This window comes from Dipodomys spectabilis, unplaced genomic scaffold (genome assembly GCF_019054845.1).
Source record: "Dipodomys spectabilis isolate Male_0828 unplaced genomic scaffold, ASM1905484v1 ptg000006l, whole genome shotgun sequence".
NCBI classification, from domain to species: domain Eukaryota; kingdom Metazoa; phylum Chordata; class Mammalia; order Rodentia; family Heteromyidae; genus Dipodomys; species Dipodomys spectabilis.
In genome coordinates, this window is record NW_024870683.1 from 6,202,836 (window position 1) to 6,223,401 (window position 20,566).

Here is a 20,566-nt window from a genome sequence, read left to right on the forward strand (position 1 = left end):
TTCTACTTCCTTGTTTTTGGTGGTTAATTGGATAAGTCTGAGACTTGTCTCTCTGAGCTTGGCTTACCCCACTCACCATGATTTGTTCTATATCCATCCATTTCCCTGCAAATGACATAATACTCTTTCTAATGGCTGTGTGAAATTCCATTTATAAATACTGCAGTTTTTGAATCATCTATTGTAGACAGAATTGAATTTTTTTTTTTACTCTAGTCGTAAGGCTTGAACTCTGGTTGGTTCCTCAGCTCTTCAGCTCAGGCGAGCACTCTACCACTTGAGCCACAGCACCACTTCTGGTTTTCTGGTGGTTTATTGGAGATAAGAGTCTTACGGACATTCCTGCCCAGGCTGGCTTTGAACCGGGATCCTCAGCTCTCAGCCTCCCAAGTAGCTAGGATTACAGGTGTGAGCCACTGGCGCCCAGCAAACCTGAGAGACTCTTAACTCCAATTAACTAGTAAAAAGCTGGTACCTAGGGAAGGATGCCTGAATTGGTTTGCTTCTTATTCCCTATGCAGAGAAGGATGTATGCTAAAGCACATAGAGTAGGAACCTCTAAATAATACTGAAGTGCTACATACACCTGGCTATTAGCCAACAGAGGAAAGGATTATGTTTGTTTTATGGTTGTACATAACTTTTATTTTTTAAATTGATTATTTTGGATTGAATTCAAAGCCTTGGGCTTACTTGAGCAAGTTCTCTGACACATGATCCAAGGATTTTATTTTTTGTGTTGGTGTACTGGTGCTTGAACTCAGGGTCTTATGTTGTTTGATGGTTAGTTGGGAATAAGAGTCCCATGGCCTTTCCTGGTTTGGCTTCAAACCATGATCCTCAAATTTTAGCCTCCTTAAGTAGCTGGGATTACAGGTGTGAGTCACTGGCTTCTGGCTGCTCTACTTTATTTTTTTTTGCCTGTCATGGGGCCTGAACTCTGGGCCTGGGCGCTGTCCCTTAGCTTTTCAGCTTAAGGCTAGTGCTCTAACACTTGAGCCACAGCGCCACTTCTGGCTTTTTCTGCTTATGTGGTGCTGAGGAATCGAACCCACGACCTCATGCATGCAAGGCAAGCACTCTACCACTGAGCCACTTCCCATCCCCTGGGGATGATTTTTTTATAGTATTAATATGCCTAAATTTAGCTGCTTAGCAGACTCATTAATTGAATTTGGGTAGAGTCTGGGCTAGATGTTTCATTTATTTCTATATTTATTTGTTTGTTGGTCGTGGGGCTTGAACTCTGGGCCTGGGCACTGTCCCTCAGCTCTTCAGCTCAAGGCTAGTGCTCTACCACTTGAGCCATCTCTAGTTTTTTGGTGGTTAATTGGAGATAAGAGTCTCACGGACTTTCCTGCCTGGGTTGGCTTTGAACCGTGATCCTCAGATCTCTTTAACCTCTTGAGTAACTAGGATAACAGGCATGAGCCACTGGTGCCAGCCTGGGCTAGACATTTTAATTTCACATTTTTTTCTTACTATTTTGAATTTCATCTTTTTTTTTTTTTTTTTTTTTTTTTTTGATGCTTTGTTTATCCAAGCTGGCTGGCTAGGAACTCCTGAGATCTTCCCATCTCCAAAATTCTAGGGTTATAGTCTTGTGCAGCATCACATCCAGCTGCTTTATTGATCCTAGGGATCCAACCAGGGCATGCATTTTACCACGAGCGCTACTCCCTTACTTCTTACGTTTTAGAACTTCCTTTCTAGAAGCCAAGAACTCCTCCCTACCTGGCTCCTTCTTTCTTTCCCCTTCACTCCCATCACCTCCCCTCTTCCCTTCCCTTCCCTGCTCTTCCCACAATTTGTCACGATAAAATTTACATACAAGCTGGGTGTGAGTGGCTCTTGCCTGTAAACCTAGCTACCCAGGATGCTGACATCTGAGGATCTCCATTCAAAGCCAGCCCAGAGGAATGTTTTGTGAGACTTTTTTTTTTTGGGTCCAGTCATGGGGCCTGAACTCTGGGCCTGGGCGCTGTCCCTCAGCTCTTCAGCTCAAGGCTAGCGCTCTACCACTTATGAGCCACATTGCCACTTCTGGCTTTTTTTCCCCCCTGCTTATGTGGTGCTGAGGAATCGAACCCAGGGCCTCATGCATGCAAGGCAAGCGCTCTACCACTGAGCCACCTTCCCAGCCCTGTGAGACTCTTATTACAAAAAAAAAAAAAATGGAGCTGTGGCTCACTTGAGCCCTAGCCTTGAGCAAAATACCCTTAGAAACAGTGCCCAGGTGAAGTTCAATCTGGGGATTGAACCAGCGTACATCATATTGTGAACATGTGCGCGTAGGCGTGCGTGTGGTGTGTGTATGTGTGTGTGCATGCGCATGTACGCACCCCCATATACATCACTTCCATTAACCTTTAAAAATAACTATTGTTATTATTAATGTGTTGTAGAGAGGGATTACCATTTCTTAAGGCAGGTAATGAGTACATTTCTAATTTTTGGACAATGTTATCCTTTCTTTGCGTAACTCCAGTTTCTACTTCCTATCCCTGCCCACAAGTTACATAGGTTATTTTCTTTTTTTGGGGGGGGGGGGGTCCGGTCGTGGGGCCTGAATTCTGGGCCTGGGCGCTGTCCCTCAGCTCTTTAGCTCAAGGCTAGCGCTCTACCACTTTGAACCACAGCGCCACTTCCGGCTTTTCTCTTTTTGCTTATGTGCTGCTGAGGAATCGAACCTAGGGCCTCAGGCATGCAAGGCAAGCGCTCTACCACTGAGCCACCTTCCCAGCCCACACATGTTCTTTTCTACATAGTGTATACTGAATAGCATGGTTGTGTTTGTTCATCCTTGCTTCCTCCCTTAAAACAAAAGCCTTTTTAATGAAGGATTCAGTTGAAAATGTAACTCAGTTGTAATGTGCTTTCCTGGCATATATGAGCTTGGGTTTGATCCCTAGCACTACAAAAAGTAAAATGACATAAATAACCCAATGATATATAGTATTTTTTTTTTTTTTTAATCAGTCATTGGGCTTGAACTCTGGGCCTGGGCACTGTCCCTCAGCTCTTTAGCTCAAGGTAAGTGCTCTACCATTTGTGCCACAGAGCTACTTCTGGTTAATCGGAGATAAGAGTCTCATGCACTTTCCTTGCCTGGGCTGGCTTTGAACTGCCACACTCAGATCTCAGCCTCCTGAGTAGCTAGGATTATAGGCGTGAGCCACCAGTGCCTGGCTTTAAAGTAAGTTCTTAATATTGTACAATTGCTATGTCTAGTAGCTATCAAGTCTATTACTCTAACGTAAGGCATTCTATTTACTATATAGTTTCTTCCCATTCTCTTATCTCCTTATTCTCTAGCAACTACCAGTTTGCTGTCTGCTTATATATTGTGGATATCTAATATAAATGGACTTACAGTATAAAATATGTGACTCTTTATCTGGCTTAACATGTTTTGAAGAGTCATCTTCTTGGTACTATTTATCATTATTTATTTATTTATCATTACTTCACTGTTTCCAGTCCTGGGCCTGAACTCAGTCAGGGCTTGGGTGTTCTCCCTGAGCTTTTTTGCTCAAGGCTAGCACTCTACCACTTGAGCCATTTCTGGCTTCCAACCTTCCCCCCCAGAGCCAAAGACTGAACTCAGGGCCTTGCTTTCCCTGGCAAATGTTCTTTTTTTTTTTTTTTTTGGGTCCGGTCGTGGGGCCTGAACTCTGGGCCTGGGCGCTGTCCCTCAGCTCTTTAGCTCAAGGCTAGCGCTCTACCACTTGAGCCACACAGCCTTCCGGCTTTTTTCTTATGTGGTGCTGAGGAATCGAACCCAGGGCCTCGAGCATGCAAGGCAAGTGCTCTACCACTGAGCCACCTTCCCAGCCCGGGCAAATGTTCTTCCACTGAGCTAAATCCCCAACTCTCATTTCTGGCTTTTTGGTGGTTAATTCCTTCTGCTGGCTTCAAATCATGATCCTCAGATCTCTAGTAGCTAGGATTATAGGTGTGAACCACTAGTGCCTGGTACTTCATTACCTTTTATGGCTGAATCTTATTCCATTGTATTGATATGCAAATTAGTTTATACAGTTATTTGTTCATGGACATTACTTCAGAGAGGAACAATGGAGTTAAATGGGAACTCTGTCTAGCTTGTTTGAAGAGCTTTTTTCTTTTTTTGTTCTAGCACTTAAACTATCTGAGAATTCCAGTTCCTCTAGCGCCTCATAATATGAGTTTTTTTTTGTTTTTGTTTGGTTGGTCGTGGAGGTTGAACTCGGCTTGGGCGCTGTCCCTCAGCTCTTCAGCTCAAGGCAAGCGCTCTACTGCTTGAGCCGCAGCACCACTTCCGGTTTTCTAGTGGTTTATTGGAGATAAGAGTCTCATGGACTTTCCTGCCTGGGCTGGCTTTGAACCGCGATCCTCAGATCTCAGCCTCTTGAGTAGCTAGGATTACAAGCATGAACCACCGGCGCCTGGCTTATTTTCTCTTTTCAAGTATAGTCATGCTAGAAGAAAAAAATTAAAAAAAAATCAAATGTAGCTATACTAATCTTTCATTGTGATTTTGATTTGTAATTCCCTAATATCCTGAACATCCTTTCATTTACTTAATGGCCATTTGTGGTTTTTTTTTTTTTTTTTTGGTCCAGTTATGGGACCTGGATCTGGGCCTGGGCGCTGTCCCTCAACTCTTCAGCTCAAGGCTAGCGCTACCATTTGAGCCACAGCGCCACTTCCGGCTTTTTTCTTTTTTCTTATATGGTGCTGAGGAATCGAACCCAGGGTCTCAGGCATGCAAGGCAAGTGCTCTACCACTGAGCCACCTTCCCAGCCCCCCATTTGTGTATTTTTATTGTAGAAATGATTGTGCTTTACCTATTAAATACATACCCATCATACTCATATGTATGTATTTAAAGACAGATTTTCATGTTGTCCAGCTTTTGTTGACTAGGCTGTCCTCAAACTCCTGGAGAAAGTGATCTTCCTGCCTTTGTTTCTCAAATTGCTGGTAACTATTGCTGTGTACTCCTGTGCTCAACTTTTTCTGTTTTTTTTTTTTTTTTTTTTTAATTGTCAAGGCCATGTATAGAGGCGTTACAGTTACTAGGTAAGGTACTGAGTACATTCCTTGTCGAACAATGGTACCCCCCCCTCGTTTTTCTCCCACTTTCCCTCCCTCCCCCCCCTTTGTCCATTTCTTAGTCAGGTGGTTTATCTTTTTGTTATTGAGTTTTTGGAATTCCTTATATAGTACAGATATTAAACCTCCGTCAGATTTGATTTTCAATTTTTTTCACATTTTATGTGTTACCTTTTCACTTTCTTCATAATGTTTTTTAAATGTGCACAAATTTTTTTCATTAATTAACTGATTTAATTGGGCAGTACTGGTGTTTGAACTAAATCTAGTGCTTACTAGGCAAAATGTTCCACTATTTGAGCAATATCCTGAATAATTTTCAATTTTAACGTAGTCTAGCTTAATTTAATTTTGCTGCTGGAGACTGAACTCAGAGACTTCTACTTCCTTGGCAGCACTCTATGATTTGACCTCAGCCCCTAGCCTAGCCCAGTTTATTTTTTCCCATAATGGCACTCAGCTAAGATAAGCTACCTTACCACATATCTAAAATTTTTACTCTATCACTTAAGCATTTTATGCTTTTGAAACTTTCCTGCCTTGAGCTGTCCATGAATCAATATCTTCTTGATGTCAGCTTTCCTGAGTGTCTGGGATTTGAGACTTTGTCCATCAGCACCTGGCTTTCATATGTTTAGTTTGAGTTTGCGTTTTTCTGATGGCTCAAGCTATTTAACATTTTCTAATGATTTATTGGCCATTTGTACTTCCTCATTTGAAAAATGTTTTTAATTGATTAGATTATTTCTTTTGGTATTTTAATTTTTTTCCAGGTTCTTTTAAGTAGTGTAGATATTAAGCCTCTGTAAGATAAATAGTTGTCAAAGATGTTTTTTCTCATTCTTTTGGCTGTCTTTTCAATCTGGTAATTGTTTCCTTTGCTGTGCAGAAGCTTCTTAATTTGATGCGTTCCCATTTGTCAGTCTTGCTCTTCTTTCCTGAGCAATGAAGTATTTTCCTCTAGTAGTTTCAAAGTTATATAAAGGGTTTTGATCCATTTTTAATGATTATTATACAGGATTAGATCTAGTTACAGTCTTTGCCATACACATTGCTGTTTATTCCCAGCACCACTTTTCTGAAATGATTTTGGCAGCTTTATGATAAATCAGATGTCTCTAGTTGTATGAATTTACTAATAGGTCCCCTTTTGTATTCCATTGATCTACATGTTTTTGGGCCATGTCATTGTTACGATTACTCTGTAGTATAATTTGAAATGAAATACTGTGATACTTTCAATGTTGCTTTTTTTTTTTTTTGCTCAGGATTGCTTTGGCTACTTGGGGTCTTCTGTGTTTCCATATAAGTTTCAGAATTTTTTCTATTCTATGAAGAATGTTATTGAGATTACTACTATTGGTTTTCTTTAGTACTTCTGGGATTTAGAGCATTGCTCTTGCTAGCCTACTTCTTGAGCCATGCCTCCAGTCCTGTCATTGGAATTTTTATGGAGATTACATTGAATCTGTAGATCAATGCAATATGTTCATTTTCCCAGTATGAATTCTGAGGATCTATGAACAGGAGTTCTTGCCATCTGTTACAGTTTTTTCAGTGTTTTGTAGTTTTGTTGTTTTGTTATCTCTTACCTTCTTAGTTTTATTTTTCCTTTTTGAAATTGAGTGGGATTTTTTTTTCCTAATTTGAGAGAGAGAGAGAGTGTGTGTGTGTAGTTCTATGGCTTGAACTCGGGGTCTGAGCACTTTCCTTGCTCTCCTGATTTCTTTTTTCAATGAGTAGTAGGGTGTTTTTTTTTTTTTTTTTTGGTATATATTTTTTATTGTAAAAGTACTGTACAGAGGGGTTTCAGATACATGAGTAAGGTAATGAGTACATTTCCTATTGAGTATTGTTACCTCCACCTTTGTTTTTTCCCTACCATCCCCTTCCCTCCCCAAGGGTTGGTTTTTTTAAATTGGTATATGGAAAAGCTGGTGGTATTAGTATGTTGATGTTGTATTCTGCTTCTCTGAAAGTGTCAGATCTGAGAGATCTGAGAAGTTCTGTGGTAGAGTCTTCAGGGTCTTTTAGATACCGGGTCCTATAGTCTACAAATAGAAATAATCTGACATCTTCCTTGCCAATTTGTCTTATTTTTGCCTTTCCTTTAGTTAAAAATTCAAGCACAATATTAAATATAAGAGTGGAGAGGGGATGGGAAGGTGGCTTAGTGGTAGAGTGCTTGCCTAGTATGCACGAAGCCCTGGGTTCCATTCCTCAGTACCACATACACAGAAAAGGCCAGAAGTGGCACTTTGGCTCAAGTGGTAGAGCAAAAGAAGCTCAGAGACAGTGCCCAGGCGCTTGAGTTCAAGCCCCAAGACTGGCGGGAAAAACAAAAAAAGAATGGAAAAAGTACATAAAGGCACAATGCCTATGTGTCTCTGATCGTATAACAATATTTATTGAAATGAACTCCCAAGAAATGGAAATGAGGTTTTTTTCTTTGTTGCTCTTTTTGTTTTCTTACTCTTGCTTGCTCATTTGTCTTGTTTGCCCTCTTGGGGGGGGGGGGGGCACAGAAATGGAAGGACAAAGGGGGAACATCTGCATCACTGGAACTCTCTGGGATCCTATGTTGAAAATGAACTATACAACTTATAGGTGGGAACAGGAGAGAAAAACTAGGGGAGACGGAAGAAAGGGGTGACATTGTCTAAAAAGAAATGCACTTATTACTGACTTAGGACACTGTAATCCCTCAGTACATCACATAATTTTTTAAAAAAGAGAATACTTTAAAATTAAAAAAATTTAAAAATAATAAAAAGAAAGTAGCCAGGCACCTGTGGCTCATACATGTAATCCTAGTCACTCAGGAATCAGATCTGAGGATTGAGTTTGAAGTGAGCCCAAGCAGGAAAGTCTGGAAGACTTATTTCCGATTAACCATCAAAACATTAGAAGTGGAGCTGTGGCTCAAGTGGTAGAGCACCAGCCTTAGAGCAAAAAATAAAAAAAGCTCAGGGACAGCATCTAGACCCTCAATTCAAATCCCAGGATTGGCATTAAAAAAGAGAGAAATTAGAAATCCTTTTCCTCTTTATTTTTATTTATTTATTTTGTTAGTTGTGGGGCTTGAACTCTGGGCCTGGACACTGTTCCTGAGCTCCTCAGCTCAAAGCTAGCACTCTACCACTAGAGCCACAGGGCTACTTCTGGCCTTTTCTGCTTATGTGGTGCTGAGGAATCGATCCAGGGCCTCATGCATGCAAGGCAAGCACTCTACCACTGAGCTACCTCCCCAGCCCTTATTTCTATTTCTTTTGGGGGAGGGGGGGAAGGTGTCTAGTTGTGGAGCCTCAACTCTGGGCCTGGGCGCTGTCCCTCAGCTCTTCAGCTCAAGGCTAGCACTCTACCACTTGAGCCACAGTGCCACTTCCGGCCTGTTTCTTTTTGCTTATGTGGTGCTGAGGAATCGAACCCAGGGCCTCAGGCATGCAAGGCAAGCGCTCTACCACTGAGCCACCTTCCCAGCCCATTATTTCTAATTTTTAAAGAAAGGTTTTTACCTAATATAACTTGTGCATAGCTATTTTTGTATATATCCTCTATTAAATTCAGGTAGGATCATAATTCCTAATTTCTTCAGGGATTTATCATAAAAACACTGCATTTTGTCAGAGGCCTTTTCTGGATCTATTGAGATAATTATTGTCTTTGATTTTATTCATGTGTTGTGTACTAGAAGGAAACTTGTTTATGGTGTATGGTTGTGTATATGTGCACACATGTGTATGCCGGCATGTGCAACAATCCTGGAGCTTGAACTCAGGGCCTGGGCATGCTGTCCCTGAGTTTTTTTTGCACATAGCTAGCTAGCACTCTACCACTTAAGCCACACTTGGAATTGTAGCTTTTTGTTGGTTAATTGGAGATAGTCTTACAGACTTTCCTGCCCTTACTAGCTTTGAACCACAATTCTCAGGTCTCAGCTTTCTAAGTTGCGAGGATTACAGATATGAGCCACTGGCACCCAGCCTTAAACTTTTTTTAGTAACTTCAAACTTTAGATTTTCCTGCCTCGGTCTCCTTAATGCTAGAATTATGTGTGTGTGACCACATCTGGCTTATACATCACTTTTTAGGTATTTATGCAGTGTGATATTTGTGTCTTGTAGAATGGAGATGTATGCATTTCGATTCTTCATCCACCTGTAGATGACCCACAGAGTGGAGAACTCCCCTCAGAAAGGTGGAATCCTACTCAGAACGTGAGGTAAGGTGCTAATACTTTTTGTTGTTCTGTTCTACTTCATTTTGCTTTTTGAGACAGTCTTACTATGTTGCCACTTTCTATGTTGCCCAGGCTGACTTTGAAAACTCCTGCGTTAGCCTCCCGAATAGCTGTGACTATAGAAGCCTACCAGTTGATGTATTTTTGTGTGAACTTAATTCATTGTCTTTTAACTTGTGTGACAGGAAGTTTCCTGTGTTAGGTTGATTTTTCTTCCGCTAGTTTTTTTTTGGGGTGGTGGTGGTGGTGGTGTGTGTGTGTGTGTGTGCGCGCGCGCGCACGTGCGTACATGTGCACACTTGGCGCGCGCATGTGTATGCCCGCATATGTGCCTGTCCTGGGAAACCTACTCAGGACCTGACACTGTCCCTGTGCTTTTTTTTTTTTTTTTTTTAAAAAACCCCACTTCTGGCTTTTTGGTGGTTAATTGCAGGTTAGAGTCTTACAGACTTTCCTGCCTGGGCTGGCTTCAAACTGAGATCTTCAAATCTCAGCGTCTGAGTAGTTAGGATGAGCCACTGGCCCTCAACACTTTCAGTTTTAAGAAGTATTTGAAGTTTCAGCTAAATGTCTTGACTTTTAATACATGTGACTCCAACTTCCTTAGAGTTCACTATTGGAGGAAATTTTTTTTTTTTGTTTTGGTCGTGGGGCCTGAACTCTGGGCCTGGGCGCCGTCCCTCAGCTCTTCAGCTCAAGGCTAGCACTCTACCACTTCAGCCGCAGCGCCACTTCTGGCTTTTTTCTTTTTGCTTATGTGGTGCTGAGGAATTGAACCTAGAGCCTCAGGCATGCAAGGCAAGCGCTCTACCACTGAGCCACAAGCACTCTACTACTGAGCCACCTTCCCAGCCCCTATGGAGAAAATTTTTGAGCTAGAATTCTTTTACATTAAGTTCAAGCCCATGATTTTTTGGTTACCTTTCCCCTTCCTTTTCTCTTTCCTTCCCTCTAGCCCTTTCCCTTCCCTTTCCTTTTGGTATATGTCTCTCTGTCTCTGTCCAGGGCTTGAACGTGCACTGTCCCTGATCTGTTTGGCTCAATGCCTGGTGCTCTATCACTTGACACTGGAGCCATAGCTCCACTTAATGGCTTTCTTTTTTGGTGGTTAATTGGAGATACTAGTCTGGGCTGGCTTCAAATCACTATCCTCAGACCACAGTCTCCTGAGTCGCTGGAATTGCAGAAGTGAGACACTGGTACCTACCTTTTTAATCTTTTTAAAAATTAACGTATAGTAGTTGTACAAAGGGCTTCCATTGTAAAATCTCCCCACATGCATACACTTTCCTAATTCTATACACCTTGTATTATTTGCCTCTATCCCACTCCTCCTGCCCCAAAATAATTTCAGCAGATTTAATTGTTCTGTTTTCAGACACACAAACAAATTCCTTCACTCATAATCAGCTTTATTCATTCCCCTTGTTAGTCCTCCCCCACTCAGTGGCACAGCTTTCCTCAGCTGATGTGAGAATATCGCCTTATTGAGGATCCTCACTACCATCGTTTCTTTTCTTTTCCTTCCTTTTTCCCCTCCCTCTCTCCCTTCTGCCCCTCCCCCCTTCTCTTTCGTCAGTTGTTGGGCTTGAACTATAGGCCTGGGTGCTGTCCCTCAGTTCTTCAGCCCAAGGCAAGTGCTCTACCAGTTGAGCCACAGTGCTGCTTCGGGTGTTCTGGTGGTTAATTGGAGATAAGAATCTCACAGACTTTCCTGCCCTGGCTGGCTTTGAATCGGGATCCTCAGATCTCAGCCTCCTGAGTAGCTAGGATTACAGGCATGAGCCACCTTTTGTTTTTAAGTAGTTGTACAAAGGGATCTCAGTTCAATGTATCAATTTATGAATACAATGTACTTTGATTGAGGGCAGCTTTAACGAGTCATTTTCTAGTGTTACTGGTCTGTCCTTGGAAAGAGAATAAGTGGGAGATTAAAAGAACTCAAAGAGGGCTGGGAAGGTGGCTCAGTGGTAGAGCGCTTGCCTTGCATGCGTGAGGCCCTGGGTTCAATTCCCCAGCACCACATAAGCAAAAAGAAAAAAGCCGGAAGTGGCGCTGTGGCTCAAGTGGTAGAACGCTAGCCTTGAGCTGAAGAGCTGAGGGACAGCGCCCAGGCCCAGAGTTCAGGCCCCATGACCGGACCCCCCCCCCCCCCCCCCAAAAAAAAAAAAAAAGAACTCAAAGATTGGAAGGGTCAGTATAGAATACAAAGTCAATACAAATGGTTACATTGCATATGCCATTTCCTTGTGGCATTAGAATTGGGCTTTATTTTCCACACATCAGCTTAACACAAAATTATGTCCCATGAAATGCAGTCCAAATCTATGTGTGTGCGCTAGCATGCGTGTGCGCATACGTGTGTGTGAAGTTGAAGTGAGCTAAACTTGCATTTTTACAAATGAGCCCTTTCTACCTCTCATATACTGCCTGGAGGGATATATGCATACACATACAGTTTTAATCCTGAAAAATTCTGAACCTTGCTGACCAAAATAAGATGGTTAGAGCTAAGATTTCTGTACCATTTCTGCCCCCTTCCCAGAAACTCACAGAAAGGATTATATGCATGACCATTAATTCTTCTTGCTTCCGCAAAAGAAAGAAAATCCCATTTCTACCACTCATTTTTTTAGCCTTTTGAAATTCACCGTCCGTTTCTAGGTTGGAAGTAGCTATGTCTTGTCTACAAGTGTCAAATTTTGTTTTGTATCAGTCAGTGTTTGGGAAATCATGATTGGTCTATGTGCAAGTCTTTAAATTTTATATTACTTTGAAACTTTGCTTCTTTGAGGTTGGCATCCTTGCCACCTCGTCTAGCTATAAGAGGGCTGTAGTCTGCGAGGTGACAGCATGCTGATCTTTCAGTCTCTTTTCTCCACCCAGTTCTCACTACTTAGTAAGGTTTGTTTGAGGTCTCTTACATGTACATTCTGCAGCCGAGTGGCTTTAAATAACACTCTGTTGGGACTGGTTGGGAGAAAGAGAAACCAATAATGCAACTGTGTGTGTGTGTGTGTGTGTGTGTGTGTGTGTGTGTGTGTGTGTGTGTGTGTGTGTGATGTGTCCCCACATATGTGAGCACCTGCTGGTACTGGGGCTTGAACTCAGGGCCACACTTTCGCACTTGGCTTTTCACTCAAGGCTGGCACTCTACCACTTGAGCCACACCTCTGTTTCCAGCTTTTTGGTGGTTAATTGGAGATCAGTCTTACAGAGCTGGACACTGGTGGCTCACACCTATAATCCTAGCTACTCAGAAGGCTGAGATTTGAGGATTGTGGTTCAAAGCCAGCCCAGGCAAGGAAAGTCCATGGGACTCTTATCTCCAATTAACCACCAGAAAACTGGAAGTGGCACTGTGGCTCAAGTGGTAGACTGCTAGCCTTGAGCTGAAGAGCTCGGGGACAGTGCCCAGGCCCAGGGTTCAAGCCCCCATGGAAGTTTGGAATGTCTTAGAGCCCTTTTCTTGCCTTAGAGGCCTCTTCTGTGGTTCCTAGGAACTTTAGTCTGTTAAGATTGACGGTTTGAAATTGCTGAATGTTGTATGAATCTACTGGACCAGTTAGCACTGGGCAGTCAAGAATGGCGTCTAAATTGCTCACCATGATATGTTTAACATCTTACTTGGTGCCTCTGAAAGACAGTAGGTAGTTAGTAACTATTTTTTGTAAGTAGATTATTCAAGAGGTCAGCTCTCCAAAGGCTTCTCTTTTCCTCTATTCTCTTGAGAAAATTGTTTTCCTTTGCTTATAGGTATAAAGTAGTTAATATTTTTCAGATGTCTTAAGTGTCCACAATACAAATAGGATAACTGGTATGTTTACCTTCTTCCATGAGAAAATAGCCTTAAAACTATTCTATGCTTTTCTTTTTTTTTTGGTCTGGTCGTGAGGCCTGAACTCTGGACCTGGGCTGTCCCTCAGCTCTTCAGCTCAAGGCTAGCGCTCTACCACTTGAGCCACAGCACCACTTCTGGCTTTTTCTTTTTGCTTATGTGGTGCTGAGGAATCGAACCCAGGGCCTCAAGCATGCAAGGCAAGCGCTCTACCACTGAGCCACCTTCCTAACCCGTTTTATGCTTTTCTTTTCCTGCTCCACCTAAGTTTAAGTAATTAAATTAAGTAATTATTAATACATGGTATTTGAAAGCTTCCAGATACCTGCTTTTTGCAGGATGGAACATATAGGCAGTTGAGACAGTTCGTTCTAGCAGTCACTGCATTCCTTGCAATCTGACCTCCACGCCAGATTCATGTATTTGCTCTGCCCTGTCCCCCAGCCAGCAGACTTTTCTTTTGACTGTTGTAGCCCAGGCTGGCCTCAAACCCTAGTGGTCCTCCTGAAGAGGTTGAGTGTACCAACATGCCTGGTAAGCACCTGCTTCTCTAGCCTCGACAGCTGAATACTGAAAACATTTGATTATCTAAGACCTTAAATTGTATTGGAAAATTTGATGTGAGTATTCACAGCTGATCCTTTTCCCCTATTTTCAGGACTATCCTGTTAAGTGTAATCTCACTGCTTAATGAGCCCAACACCTTCTCCCCAGCCAATGTGGATGCTTCGGTTATGTTCAGGAAATGGAGGGACAGCAAAGGAAAAGACAAAGAATATGCTGAAATCATTAGGTAAGGTACTTTGTTTTGTCTTTTTATTACTTCATCTTTCTATAAGCCAAAACATATTCTGGAACCAAGGGTTTAAATCAGATTTAAATATCCTGACCACTCCAGGATGATTCCTCTCAGTTATATTTGTAGTATACAAAAGGAAGGTTTCTGCTTGAATCCTCAAAATAGTGCTGAAACAGATCTAGTTTCTTAGGAACCAGCACTTCCAGATTCTTGGATTATCTGTATCTATATCTGTCTGTCTCTATCATCTATCTGTTGCTGGTCCTGAACTCTGTCCCTGAGTTCCTTTTGCTCAAGACTATCATTCTATCACTGAGCCACTTCCAGCTTTTTCTGTGATTAATTGGAGTCCCACAAACTTTCTTGCCTGAGCTTGCTCAAATCATGATCCTCAGATCTCAGCCTCCTGAGTAACTCTAGAATGCAGGTGTGAGCCACTGGGGCCCAGATTTTATTCGTTTGAGACAAAGCTTCATTCACTTGTAATCTAGACTGGCCTTGAACTCATGACTCTCCTACCTTAGCCTCTTGAGTGCTTGGATTACAGGCTTGTACCACTATGCCTGGTTTAACTTGTAGCTTAACTGGTCTGTTTTGCAGGATTTCCTTCCTAGCCACCTTAAGAACCCTCTTTTGGCTTTTGTGTCCGTTAAATGCAGTAACCATGTTTATCCAGAGCATCAGACATTGCAGGTATACTACATACACTTGTATGAAAGACAGTAATTTTTAATAATGAAGTCCCATGATTTAAAGATTCTTTTGGCCAAGGTGGCAAACATCTGCTGGATATCATTATTGTTTAATTTTTTATTTTTTGTGAACATACTGTACAGAGGGGTTACAGTTACATGGGCAGGATAATGCGTACACTTCTTATCAAGTGTTGCAGCCTCCTCCTTTGTTTACCCTTCACCTCCCTTCCCAGCCTCCCTCGCCCTGGATATCATTATTGTTACCAATAGTAATGTGGTAAAACTGATCTAGAACAAGAACCAGAATCTACTGTTGGTGTTGGCACATTTCACGTGACCACTTGTCAGTTAACATTTGGGATGTTTAATGTCTCCATCTGTATAAAAGTAAGAAAATGGGCCAGTATTTCATTTCCCTGTCACATGCTTCGGAAGATAGAAGGGTTACATAATGGCCAAGAATTTTGCAAAACTTTCAAGCCCTCTTCCCCTCCACAGTACTGATATTTGAACTTGGTTCATCCTTTGGACATCCAAAAAACATTTGACGTTTAAAGTGGCTAGAACTCAGAAGAAATAGCTGACTTGTGATTTGAGAATTATCACTATAAATGGAGAGTGACTAGAACCATAGGAACAGGTAAGATGTGTCAGGAGAATGGTGAGAGCACAGAGTGAAGCCAGAAGCCTCAGGAGCAACAGTACGTAATGCATGCGAGTTAGGAGGGACAGAACCTTTCCAGGTTAAATTAGGAAACTGATGTTCTTTTTTTAAAATTATTATTATTTTTGCCAGACCTGGGACTTGAACTCAGGGTCCGGACACTGTCCCTGAGATTTTTTTTTTTTTTTTTGGTCCAGTTGTGGGGCCTGAATTCTGGGCCTGGACACTGTCCCTCAGCTCTTCAGCTCAAGGCTAGCGCTCTACCACTTGAGCCACAGCACCACTTCCAGCTTTTTTCTTTTTGCTTATGTGGTGCTGAGGAATCGAACCCAGGGCCTTGAGCATGCAAGGCAAGCACTCTACCACTTGAGCCACAGTGCCTGTTTTGGAACTGTGTTTAGAGGTGTATTTTAAGGTTTAAAATATAGAGTTAAGGAGACTGGAGCTAGTTGCAGTGGCATATACTTGTAATCCAACTCTTCAGGATGAGTTTATCATTGTTCAACCCATGTGGTCAAAATGTTAGAAAGGCCCTTGTCTCAATAAGATGAACCTCATGGTAAAGATCTCCTAATCTGTTGGCTGTCTTTTCTAGTTTAGAAACTGTGTCCTTTGCTGTGTAGAACCTTTCTAGTTTTATGTAATCCCATTTGTTGTCTCTCTCCCTGGGATTCTTTAAAAAAAATTCTTACCTATACCTGTAAGTCCTAATGTTTCTCCTACTCCTTTCTAGTAGTTTGAAAGTTTCAGGTCTGACAATGAGGTGTTTGATACACTTTGAATTGATACTTATGCATTTTAGTTTTCTACATATGGATGTCCAATTTTCCCAACACCAGTTATTGAAGAGGCTATCTTTTTTTCTACTGTATGTATACTTTGGCTTCCTTGTCAAATATCAGATAACTGTAACTATATGGCTTTATTTCTGGGTCATCTAGTATGTTCATTGATCTTTGAAATTATTTTTGTGCCGTACCAAGCTGTTTTCGTTATTATAGCTCTGCAGTAGTTTGAGGACTATGATTGTGATACCACTTGGATTGCTTTATTTGCTTAAAATTGATTTGGCTATTCAAGGTCTTTTGTTGTTCCAAATTAATATTTGGAACATTATTGGGATTTTGATGGAGATTGCTTTAAATTTGTAGATCATCATTTGGCTGTATGGCCATTTTCACATGATCAGTTCTACCTATCCATGAGCATGGGAGTTCTTTCCATTTTCTGATGTCATCTTTGATTTCTTTCCTCAGATTGATTTACTTACTATGCTGGTCCTGGGACTTGAAATCTGGGCCTGGGCACTGGCCCTTAACTTTTGTGCTCATGGCTAGCATTCTACCACTTTAGCCACAGCTCCATTTCCAGCTCTTTGGTGTTTAATTGGGAGATTAGATTTTCACTGATTTTTCCCGCTCAGGATAATTGATCTTAGCCTCTTTAGTAGCTAGTAGCAGGTGTGAGCCACTGGCATCCAGCCCTTTCTTTATATTTTTATAGTTTTCACTATAGAGGTATTTTTTGTCTCATTGGTTAGGTTTATTTCTAAATATTTTACTTTTTTTGAGGCTATTGCAAATGGAATTTTTTCTGATTTCCCTCTGATTGTAACATCGTTGGTATACAAAAAAGCTACTGATTTTTTGTGGTTGTGTATCCTGCTGGTTGCCCAAGTTATTGGTCAACTCTAGGAGCTTGGGGGGGAAGTCATTGAGATCCTTTAGATACAGGATCATGTTGTCTGCAAATAGGGATAGTTTGACTTCCTTCCCTATGTGAATCCTCTCTTTTATGTCTTTCTCTTGACTTATTGTTCTGGCTAGAAATTCCATATATTGAAAAGGAGTGGACATCTTTGCCTTGTTCTGATTTCAGAGGAAATGGTTTAAGCTTGAAATTGGTTGTTTCTGTACCATAAAGCCTTTATTATGTTGAGGTGATTTCTTCCTATTCCTACCTTCTCCACAGCTTTAAACATGAACAGATGTAAGATTCTATTGAAGGTTCTTTCTCATCTATTGAAACTATCATTTGTGATTGTCTTTGGCTCTGTTAAATTATGTTTATTTACATATATTAAACCAGCCTTGCATTTCTGAGATAAAACTGACTTATTTTTGATTAGTTGCTGAATTCTCTTGGCAAGTATTTTATTAAGGAGCTTTGTATCTGTGTTCATCAGAGATTGATTGGTCTTCTGTTGTTGGGCCCCTTACTGGTTTGGGATGAGTGTAATGCTGGTTTCATAAAATGTGTTTGGTAGTAATCCTTCCGTTCTATTTTGTATAAATTTTATTTTGTTTCAAAATTTTATTTTGTTTGTATTTTGTATATATTTTATTTTGTCTCAAGAACACTGGTGTATTCAAGAAAACTGATGTTCTGATATTTTGTTAATTTCTTCTTGATTTGGATGGTACGGAGATTTGAACTCAAGTTGTTTACTTTTTCTTCCAATCTTGATTACTAGTTTTTTTTTTTTTTTTTTGGTTTGTTTTTTGTCAGTTGTGGGGCTTGAACTCTGGGCCTACGCGCTGTCCCTACACTCTTCAGCTCAAGGTCAGCGCTCTACCTCTTGAGCCACAGTGCCACTTCCGGTTTTCTAGTGGTTTTTGGAGATCAGAGTCTCACAGACTTTTCTGCCCGGGCTAGCTTTGAACCATGATCCTCAGATCTCAGTCTCCTGAGTAGCTAGGATTACAGGTGTGAGCCACTGGTGCCCAGCTTGACTAGTTTGTTTTTTAAAAATACAATTTTAGGCTGGGAATGTGGCTTCGTAGTAGAGTGCTTGCATATTCATGAAGCCCTGGGTTTGATTCCTTAGTACCACACAAACAGAAAAAGCCGAAAGTGACACTGTGGCTCAAGTGGTCAAGAGCTAACCTTGAGCAAAAGGAAGCTGAGGGACAGTGCCCAGGCCCTGAGTTCAAGCCCCAGGACTGGCCAAAAAATAAAAAAATAAACCTAAACCCATTTTATTGTTATTATTAAGGTGATACACAGGGGAGTTACCATTTCATAAGTCAGGTAATGAGTATAATATTACCCATTCCTTCACTTTTCCCCAGTTTCCCTCTCTGTCCCTGCCCACAAGTTACATAGTTCACACTAATCATAGATGGAGAATAACGTAAGAGTGGTATGAAAGTGACTAGATGGCTACTTGCCATTGAGCTGCCCATGGAGCTGGGGTATAGTTCAGTTATCTAGCGCAGTACCCCCCACTCAAAAAGAAGCTTATCAGGGAAAGCCTTTTTTAAATTGGCATAAACCAAGGAGGGAGATCAGAGGAAGAAACTGACCTAGACAGAAAAGGCATCTATATCCAAGCATTAAAAAAAGATTGGGCTCTCTGGGTGCCGGAGAGTCATGTCTGTAAGACTAAGTACGAAGGTGACAGAGACCTTAAGGTCACAGTTTGAAGCCAACCCAAACAGGAAGCTGGAGCACTCGGGCGCCTGGGGCTCTGTCTCTATGCCACCAGAGAATAAAGCACTAATGGCCTCGGTGGCTGGAATGTGCTAGCATTAAAGAAAGCAGTGGGCTCTAGAATGCAGCACAAACTGGGATTTTATTATGATTGTTAATTATTAAGGGCTGCATAACGACTTGGTGTGAAAAAAGGAACCCTTCCTCCAAAAACAGAACGTCTACTATTTAAGAACCATTGTTTTAAATTTTTCAGGTTTTTTTTTACCCTTCTCCCCCCCCCAAAAAAAAGGTCATTATTAAAAGTGAGCATATTAAAGGCCTTTTGTGTATGTACAGGGAATCTGCCGGATACTTTTAGGCAAGCAACAAAGTTTGGAAAGCAAATGGAGAAGGAGTCTTGATTAAAGCCAGTTATAAAATACATCTTTAAGACAGAGACTTACAATCATTTTTATGTCATCCTACCTTCAGGAAACAGGTTTCAGCCACTAAGGCCGAAGCAGAAAAAGATGGCGTGAAGGTCCCCACAACTCTGGCGGAATACTGCATCAAAACTAAAGTGCCTTCCAATGACAACAGCTCAGATTTGCTTTATGACGACTTGTATGATGATGACATTGATGATGAAGATGAAGAGGAGGAAGATGCCGACTGTTACGACGATGATGATTCTGGGAATGAGGAGTCGTGACGGGCTCCTTCAATGGCCCTGTACTGCCCTGCCGTCTCAGGCCAAAGGGAGGGGAGCCAAGTGGGGACCTAGCAGTGGCCCCTCAGCAAAAACTTATTCACAGGGGGTGGGGAAAACAGACAGCTCCTGCTGACTCCCCTATGGATCTCAGTTTGCTCCTTTTTATGGACCTTTAATGGAGAGAAAGTAACCCTCCACAGAATGTCTGAATTCTTGCATTCATTATCCTTCCATCACTGTATTGATTTTTTTCCCCCCTAAAAAACCACCATCATCCAAACTCCCACCTCACTTCGTGTCTACAAGAATGTTCACAGCAAAACACATTTGGTCTGATTTTAGATTCCTGAAGAATTAGTTAAAGACATTTAATGTGTTTAAAGCTGGGAACCCATTGGGAGTTCATAAGTGCTGCATATAATATACTGGGTAGCAAAAGAAAATGGAAAAACAAAACAAAAACAAAAAAACCACAAAACAAACTAAAAAATCCTTTTCTTTTTTTTTTTGCCAAGGTTTAGCTGCTCATCTACATTAGTGTGCGTGCATATTTGTTCAGACCCATTGTAGTAAATTTTGTTTCTTTCCCTTCCTAAGGCTGGGATATGGCGGGCATCAGGGACTTACTTCATGCTAAGCCTGATGAAATGCGCTTCTTCTGCCTCCATGAAATCATCTGAACATGGTGGCCTCAGTTATTCTGAGGAGAGAAATCAGATTTTGTTTTTTGAAATCAATTGGGATCTAAAGCCTGAAATAAATATTCATACTTTACATAGACCTGAGCACTTGGTTGCTATTTATTTTAAAGGTAGGGTTATTTTTATCCCCACCAGGGAGTGGGACAAATGGGGAGGAAATGTGTGGATTTTTAGTGATGAGAACAAAGGGTTTTTTCTTTAAAAAAAAAAAAAATCACACCAGTTTTTGGTTGATGCTACTGAGGGAAAAAGTCAAACTACTGGTGGCCACGATTGGGAGAGAAAACATCTGTTTATGTATTTAACTTGGCCTTCCCCTCAAAGATTCATTCTCACCATGAGGTTTTGTTGTTAATGTTATTTTAATTTAGCCACTTTTAACTACTCAGTATTAATCTTAGGTGC

The 20,566-nt window shown here is 41.4% G+C and overlaps 1 protein-coding gene across 1 annotated transcript in view; it reads left to right on the forward strand.

Moving 5' to 3' along the window:
* Ube2r2 (ubiquitin conjugating enzyme E2 R2) overlaps window positions 1-20,240 on the forward strand; it is a 67,830-nt gene extending 47,590 nt beyond the window's left edge. Inside the window, exons 3-5 of the mRNA XM_042695733.1 lie at window positions 9,223-9,320; window positions 13,835-13,969; window positions 19,241-20,240. Coding sequence (XP_042551667.1) covers window positions 9,223-9,320; window positions 13,835-13,969; window positions 19,241-19,460 — 453 coding nt within the window. The 3' untranslated portion in view covers window positions 19,461-20,240. The remainder of the gene's footprint in view (window positions 1-9,222; window positions 9,321-13,834; window positions 13,970-19,240) is intronic.
* The last annotated feature ends 326 nt before the right edge of the window (window positions 20,241-20,566 follow it).